General features: G+C 45.8%; 1 protein-coding gene across 4 annotated transcripts; it reads left to right on the top strand.

The window, feature by feature from the left end:
• The first annotated feature begins 253 nt into the window (after window positions 1-253).
• Gimap4 (GTPase, IMAP family member 4) lies at window positions 254-6887 on the top strand. Of its 4 annotated transcripts, none has more exons than XM_047561347.1 (3): window positions 254-335; window positions 3344-3415; window positions 5086-6887. In XM_047561347.1, exons 2-3 carry the CDS (start codon window positions 3358-3360, stop codon window positions 6012-6014), a joined length of 987 nt encoding a protein of 328 aa, XP_047417303.1. In that variant the 5' UTR covers window positions 254-335; window positions 3344-3357; the 3' UTR covers window positions 6015-6887. The 4 variants fall into 4 exon arrangements, with proteins under 4 accessions (XP_047417303.1, XP_047417305.1, XP_047417306.1 ...); XM_047561349.1 differs by lacking the exon at window positions 254-335 and adding an exon at window positions 1908-2701; XM_047561350.1 differs by lacking the exon at window positions 254-335 and adding an exon at window positions 2722-2872.
• The last annotated feature ends 1625 nt before the right edge of the window (window positions 6888-8512 follow it).

Raw genomic sequence — 8512 nt, 5'->3', positions numbered from 1 at the left:
GGTTCAGCATGTAGCCACTAGGCATATATGGCTATTTAAATTTACATGAATTAATACAAAATAAATTTTCAAGTTCAGTTCTGCAATTACACTTTTCACATTTTAAGCACTCAGTACCTACATGTGACTCATGGTTATTGGACTGGACAGCACAGGACAATCCCATCACTACAGAAAGTTCTGTTGGTGCAACTGAGGGGTAAGGTGGGCAGGTAACTTGCACAAGCAAGTTTAGACAGCTCCTCCTCTCATTTCCTCTCTGCTCTTCCTCCTCAATATGCTGGCTTAGCATTGCCTGCAAACTCAGAGAAGGGTATAAGATCCAGAATTTCCAGGTAAGCGAATATGGGTCGGTTTGGGGGAGGAAAATGTTAAATTTGGTGCGGAGGGAATCTCTCTATTGGCTCTATGTCCTAAACCTCTTGGCAAACTTGCTTTTAGAATCTATTTCTTGTTGGCTTCTGTTTCCTATAGTTGCTGATTTTAGATTGTAATCTGTTTTGAAGTCTGAGCCCTACAAATTAATGTCTTTTTCAGGGGTTACTGTTTAGAGGATAATTGTCTTACAAATAAATTATTACTGCACTGGTTGTTGAATTTATAATAAACTTGACTCTTCCAGGCTGAAGTAGGGTCAGTGGGCCCAATTAGCTCTGGGGGCTGTTGGGAAAAACACTGAGACCTGGAAAGGGAGGTGCAGATCCGTAAAGCTCAGTACGCAGCCCCCGGAACTGACATCCAGGTCAAGATCAGAGGCTCTGCAGTCAGAGGCCTGTGACCCCGTTAACTGTCTACTCAGAGCTAGGGACATGCTGCCTCAGAGACTGTCCCTTCCTGGTGTTACTGAAAGCTGGGTCCTTGTCCCAGATGCCAATCCAATAATGAAGACATGGTTTTGAGAAAAAGGAAAAAGAAGATTTATTGCTTTGCTAGCTAATGAGAAACACGGGGGACTCTTGTTCCAGAGGCTGTGATTCTGCGCATCAGCAGGAACAGGGAGTTTTTAAATAGGTGATTCAGAGAAAATGAGATTAGGAAGGAGAGATCAGGAATAAGATTAGGGAGAAGTTTAGGGAAAAGGAGATCAGGGAGGAAAAGATGAGGAAGAAGTTCAGGGAAAAGATTGGGAAAAAGAAAAAAATATGTAAGTTTCAAAGCAACCAGGGATATAGTCAAAGCATCAAGTGAACCTGTTACACTGGTTTCATCCAGAAATGAGCTCTTCCCAGGAGGGAGGAGAAAGGATATGCCTCCCTGTGTGACTGGTAGTTCAGGAGAAGCTGGGACTGACAGGTGCTTATTCTTCAGGCAGAGCAGAAGAAATTAACTCCCCAACTTCAGCACTCACAAAAGCACTTTCTCCTGGCTTTGCCTTTGAATTAGGATCAGTAGAGTAGCATTAGAGAGTCCATGTGTGGGAAGCAGAGTCTTAGGAATCACCCAGGCTGATAATCTCCAGAGGTTTGGGAGGCTGGGCCTGGAGAATCACCAGTTCAAAACCAGCCTCAGGAACTCAGTGAAACCCTGTCTTGAAATAAAATACAAAGGAAAGAGAGAAAGAGAGACAGGGAGAGAGAGAGAGAGAGAGAGAGAGAGAGAGAGAGAGAGAGAGAGAGAGAGAGAGAGAGAGAGAGAGAGAGAAGGGCTAAGAATGTGGCTCAGTGGTTAAGTGCCTCTAGGCCCTGAGTTCAGTCCCTGGTCCCCCAGACAAAATGAAACAAAAACAAACACCCAGAAACCCTCTGCTTTCCCAATGCTGACCTCCTATCCCTCCTCCTAATGCCAACCATCAATATCAACTCTATGGTCACTGCTGATTTTTTAAAATTCCATGCTTTCTCTTCCAGGTTTATAGGAACCTCTCTATTCCTACATAATCCCCTTTTCCCTTTTTTTCAGAAGAAGTGCTTGACTTTCTGTTTCAAATCTATAGTTTATGGCTCCCTGCCTGCTGACCTTGTCCTTAGGAGGAGCATTTTCAGCCTGTCCTGGTTCAAGTCTGCACCAATGAGAGTTCTTTAAAATGTTCAGGGGTAGCAATGAAGGAAAACACTAAAAAAAAATGCTTCTATGCCACCAAGTGTTGACTAATAAGGAAAGAATTGTCATGTTTACAGAGTAGACAGGGGTTGAATAACATGATCAATCAGAGGGGCAAGAAGTTCAGGGATTGTTGATCGTGCCATTTATTTAGTGAACATTTATTGAGAAGCACCCTTGGTCCAATATTGTGCTTGTTCCCAGAGAATAAAAGGGGTGACATTTGTCCTTCCATTGCAAAGTTTGTAGTACAAGGGGTGGGGTTGGTAAAACATCCTACACACAGCTTCCTCTTCTGACGTGGAAGAACCGCTGGGGTGCAGTTCGGGTGAACCGCCAGCGTGCACACCGGAGCGGGCCTGAGGTCGGGGTGCTGGTGGAGGGGGCAAGAGCGCTGCAGGGAGCGGAGGCCTGAGGGCGGAGCAGGCCTGCGCTGGGCGCCATCTGAGGTGGGAGTGCCCCAGGCAGACGGAAGGGCTCCGCAGAGGGTGAAGGTGGGAAGAGGCTAGAGATTCTGGGAACATGGAGGAAGCCGGTGTGTTAAAACCCACGAGAGGGAAGGAAGTTATCATGCAGCGCTTTCCGGGTCATTCTGAGGATTTCAACTGCTTTTTGAAGGCAGTAGGAAGCAACTAGGGAATTGAAGCAAGGAAAAAAAAAGGTAAAATTTTAGATTTCCAACTGGTGGATTAGAAAAGGGATGGAAGGCAAGGCGATCAGTTAGGAAAGCCATACATGCAAAGCAATGGCAGTGGAGGTGCAGGAAGGTGGAGAGAAATGAACCAGTCCGAGGTTTTTGGAAGCAGTTCAACAGGCTTCAGGGTGGAGTGAGGTGAGTGAGGAGAGGAGAGTAGCGGATGATCCCCGGGCTTGGCGGGAGCGCAGGCTGAAGGGCGGGGTTTACCCGGCGGAGGAATCATGGCGGGAGGTGGGGGCGGGGCTCCCTTTTGGCCAGCTTCTGTTTGAGAGGCCAAATGAGAACGTTAAGCGCAGAGTCGAGGGTTGGAACGCCGAGGAGGCTGTAGACGACAGATGGCCTGTGAAAGGCACCCCAACGCCAGCCCACCAGGGAGAGGGGCCCAGGCTAGAACCAGCACCAAGGAAGCCCTGCAGGTGCTTAGGTGAGTGGGGGGAAATGCAGCAACCAGGACAGGAAGCTGAAAACAGAGTTAAGTGAGCTTCTGGGAAATGAGGCAACAGAAACCAGAGGAACAGGTAAGAGAAAACATTGACAACCCACCATCAGACACTCCAGTCGCTCTGCATTTCTCCAAAGTACACGATTTTCTTTCTTTATCTACAGGAATCCAAACTATAATGGCAGCCCAGTACCAGGATGTGAGTTCCAACCCCAGCCAACCAGGGACCAACTATGGTGAGACAGGCTCGGGTTCCAGGCCTGGCTGCTGGGAAGGGGGCACCTCAGAGGTGGGGGGCCCTCTGGTTCTGACAGCCAGTCCCCAACTGAACAGCCTGGTCCCTCGTTTCTCTTCATTGACCCTGGTCTCTTCCTGCCCTCCGCCTGAGATGCCGTAACAGCTAAGTGGGAGAGAAATGGAAAGGGCCTCTGCTTGGTCCTGGGCCCAGCACAGTTTCTTCTTCCTGCTCCACACAAAGCAGACACAGCACAATAACTGGGAAGCCTCTCTGGTTGCCTTTCTGCTCCTTCCTTCAGCCTGGAGGGGGACTGAGAAGGAGAAATGTGGGAGCCATCAATCCTTCATCAGGTGCCTAATTTACCTGTTGCTGGTAGTCCCACTACAACCCCCAAGTTAAACAGGCTGACTGTGTACATCACAAAACCCTCCCTTTACCCTTTTACGCATAGAAATTGATTGTGTCCGTTGAACTGATTTATCAAACTATCCCACAATCCCATAATTTAGTAGCTTAAAACATCAACTGTTTAGTTGGTTCTCAATTCTGTGAGTCAGCAGGACAGGTCTTGGGTGTGGGCCAGCTTTTGAGTCTTGGTCTCCATAGCTTCGTGGACTCGTGTGTAGTTAACAGGCTTGGGCAGAGCAAGGTGTCTTGGAGTAGGCCAGTCCCGGCATCTTCACACAGCAATTGCAGGAAGAGCAGGAAGAGAAGGTGACCACAGCACATAAGCACCTCTGGAGCTTCTGCTTGCACGAGGCATTCCATTGTGCTACTGTCCAAAGCAAGCCTCACAGACCCTCTAGATTCACTGGCTGCCTCTTAGTGGGAAGAGCTGCAAATCCAGATCCCAAAGAGGCCTGCACACAGGGATGGGAACGATTTGGGGCAGTCAGCCTGTGGATCGCCATCCAAGCACTCTGGACACTGGCAAACTGTGGCAGTGCTGCAGCCAGGCTCTGGTGCCCTTCATCCCACCTGCCTTAATTTTCCTGTTCCCCTTCCCATGGCCAGGAGGCCAGTGCTCCCAGGAGATTCCAAGGATGGTGTCTTCCACCCCGATGCTAATTAAATAAAGATGTGAACTTCCACCACATTTTTCCTTAGATAACCTTCGCCTTCCTGTATCCAGTGTTCTCAGACATAGAGCTTTCGGAAATGTATTTCTTTCATCTCAGGATTCTGAATCTCAAACACAGGAAACTTTTCCATAAAAATAGTGATGGGTTGTGTAAACCCCGCTAACTGGCTCCATGCTGGGAAGCACCATTTGGCATATAAATTGGGAAAATCAATCTGCCACTGTAGAAGCTCCAAAGTCAAGTTTTGTGCTCTTTCCTAAATGACCTCAAGCTCTCAGCAGCAGCTCACAGTTCTCTTCTGAAACCACTTTATTTCCTCCTCTATGGGCTTGAAAGCCACATACGGTCACAGTAAGGAGTTCAAGGAATCTTGAAAAGAAAGCATGAAGATGGGAGATCAAGGGAGGTACCAGTTGTCCAGGATGGACACTGACCCAGAAGGCTATCTATAGACCCTACGAGTACAGGGCTGGCAGTGGGGAGAAGCCCACAGCCTGTAACAGAGAGCAGCGTGGGGTAGGGGACTTGGCATGGGAAATAGCTGGAGGTAGATTCTAACACTGTGTCTATTTCATTGATGTCCCAGGGCCCAGAAACCAAGGTCACAGCGATTCCCAACTGAGAATTGTCTTAATTGGTAAAACTGGAGCGGGAAAAAGTGCGACAGGGAACAGCATCCTTGGAGAGAAAGCATTTAAATCTGGAATTGCAGCAAAATCCATTACTAAGACCTGTGAGAAGAAGAGCAGCATGTGGAACGGACACGAAGTCGTTGTGGTTGATACTCCTGGCATTTTCGACCCCGAGGAACAGGATGCTGACACAGGCAGGGAGATCGCGCGCTGCGTCCTCCTGACCTCCCCAGGGCCTCACGCTCTGGTCCTGGTGATTCCGCTGGGCCGTCACACCATGGAAGAGCGCAAGGCCATAGAGAAGATCCTAAAGATGTTTGGCGACAGTGCCAGAAGTTTCATGATTCTCTTGTTCACCCGGAGAGATGACTTGGAGGGCACCGATTTCCACGATTACTTAAAGGACGCTCCAGAAGACATTCAACAGCTGTTGGGCCAGTTCGGTCATCGCTACTGTGCATTCAACAACAAGGCCACAGGAGCCGAGCAGGAGGAACAGAGGGCGCAGCTGCTGACCATGGTCCAGCACATGGTGAGGAAGACCAAAGGGAGATACTACACCAATAGGGTGTACCAGAGGGCTGAGGAGGAAATTCAGAAGCAAATCCTAGAAATCCAAGAACGTTACAGAGCAGAGCTGGAGAGAGAGAGAGCACAGATAAGAGAGGAGTATGAAGAGAAAATCAAAAGCCTGGAAAGTAAGTTAGAGCAGGAAAAGAGAAAGGGGCAAATGGAGAGGAGGCTACTGGAAAGGGAGTCTGTCTGGGCTTTGAGGCAGCAGAATGCCCGAGCGGAGGCTGAGAACCTCAGTAGTATAGTTGAATTAATCTTGAAAGTCTGGGGGCTTGCTTCCTCTCTATGGCATCTGTTTTTGGAAAACTAAACCTAAAGAAAAATGCATTTATATATTTTGACTATCACCCGATGACCCTCCCCCTGTGACTTGTTTACCAAAGTCAGAGAGCTCTAGTTTCTATCTCGGCCTCTCAGGAGCAGAGTGCAGTGAAGTTCACCCATGGCAACAGGCAATGTTTGATTTATCAGGAGAGGGACAAATTCTCATTTTGCTCGAAAGTAAAAATAATGATGCTTGTTACCAGTGAATGCTTCCTTAGAGACATGGAGAAGGGAATGTAGGAGACCAAAGAACATTAGCCCAAGCTGTATCCAGGAGTTTCTAGTAAAAGTTTCTCCTCCAAATTCCTTTAGATGGGTAGATAGTCTCTGTCTGCAGCTTCTACACACTTACCTTTGCCTGTAGGGTGGTAATGATTATCTCGCCCATATAGTTTGTTAGAAAACTTAATTCTTTGTTTGCATTAAGCAGTCTTACAGATGGAGATAGTTTTCTCTCAGTGAATGTCAAATTGTTTAATTATAGATTTCATAGAAGGAATCAAATTGTTCCTTATATCTGCTCTCCAAAGAACAAAGAGTTATTTGGAAAACAGATCTCTCAGAACTCAACTCGGTAATGATCCCCAAAAGCCAGAAAGCACAAAAGACAGCTTTCAACCAATAAGGGTATCAGGTTTGGTATGGTGGGTGTATCTGTCGGCTCTCTGACCCACCTCAGCTTTAACAGCTTGGTGAATAACCAGAGCTGTCCTTTTCTTGAGAAACAACCAACTGTTCCCACCCCAGGCCTTCACCTCACACCTTGAGTACTTAATGCTTGGCAGGTTATCCATACTTGTGTTCCTACCCAGCTGAATTGTTTGTTTATTATTATGATAATAAAACTTTTCAGTTCTCACCTGTTTGTGCAGAATTGGACTCTGTTTTGTCTTGGAAGAAACCTCAGATACTTCCAATAATACAGAATGGATTTTACTTTTTGGTGAAAGTTCAAGATGATTTTAGAGCTGGGCTTGGTCTACCCCCATGGCACCTGGGCTCCTCCTTTTCCCTGAAGGGTTAGAGCTACATCCTCCACCTTTCTACTGACCAAAGACCACAGTCCCCTTGACTTTTCGTTTGCAGTGATAGAAATTGTGTGTAACCAATGTTTCTCAGACTTCTGCAGTTTTCCTGGTGAAAAAAATTTCCTTTAACATGGAGAGGACAACAGTTGAAGTCCCCGTTCATTTTCTATTTTACTACTGGGTTCTCCTCACCTCGGAATTTCTCAGAATCCCCAAAGCATGTTCCCATGCTTCATCAGCATGTCCTGGTGGTCACATTTGCCAACTCTCCTTGCCCTGTCATCTTGACATTGGCTTCTCCACAACATGCCCTAGAGAGAACATGTAACTCTCCAATATTTCCCTGAAGCACACATGTGTTTAGATTGCACATTTAACAAAAGTTAGCAAAGGATCCATGGCAAGAGAAGGACCACACAAAGAAAGCACATGATTCCTTCAGAAATGGTCACTCAGAGGAAGACATCTTCCATCTTGCTCTGCAGAATGTCCTTTGTCTATATTCCCATCACTGGACTTTTAGCCAAAATTCTGAGACATTAGTATCTTATCGTGTTACAACCTTGTGCAGCAAATATTTGAACAAAAAGCCACATAGATCTCTCAAGGAAAAGTAAATATAGGTTTTATATGAAAACAGTCTTTAATTGAGGTGATTATTTTTGGTGTAACTTGAATTTAATTATTCTTTCCCTTGTGTTTAAGTTAATGCTACATATGAGGCAAAGAAGAAGGTTCTTCCCTTGAGAAGCAGCTAGGAAATGAGAAGCCCATGTGAAAAACTTGGAGAGAGTGTTGTCTGTTTTCCTCCCCAGGGAGAAGGCAGACAGATTAATATGAGAGGAGAATGAGGCACATTTCCTTCTGTCAAGAGTTTATACCTATTTATCCATTCATATATTTATTGTTTGTAGTTCATGGTAGATTTTAGATCAGACCCTGGGAATCTGTGAAAGAGTGAAACAAAGTCTCTTTCAAGACTGGTTTCACTTACCTTAGTATAATGCTTTTGAGAATCACCCAAGTTAGACATATTAATAGTCAATTCCTTTTATTGCTTACTCGTTTTCTATCACATAGTTGTTCCACAGCTTGTTTATCACTTCTTTTTTTATCCTTATGTGCCTAATTGATTTATCTTGTCTGATTGCATTGGCTAATGCCTCCATTATAAGGTGAACCGTGGTGGAGATGGTAGGCATGCTTGGCTTATTCCTGGCAATGCCTCCAGGGTTCCCCAATTAGGTAAGGTCCTGGACCACAGTCGTGTATACTGCTCTGCTTTTGTTCATTTTAAGATGTAAACTCATATCTTCAATTTTAAAACTTTCTTTTTGTTAACATAAGAATATAAAGCTATAAAATTTCTCCATGCATGTTGGTCCAAATTTTTATTTAAAGAGGTGGTCAAAGAAATTGTTGATTTAGTTATGGAAAGTTTTGTTGGGAAATTGGG

The sequence above is a fragment of the Sciurus carolinensis genome, chromosome 8 (genome assembly GCF_902686445.1).
Source record: "Sciurus carolinensis chromosome 8, mSciCar1.2, whole genome shotgun sequence".
Taxonomy (NCBI): domain Eukaryota; kingdom Metazoa; phylum Chordata; class Mammalia; order Rodentia; family Sciuridae; genus Sciurus; species Sciurus carolinensis.
Note: the sequence above shows the minus strand (reverse complement) of the source record. Positions and strands in the feature narration are given on the sequence as shown.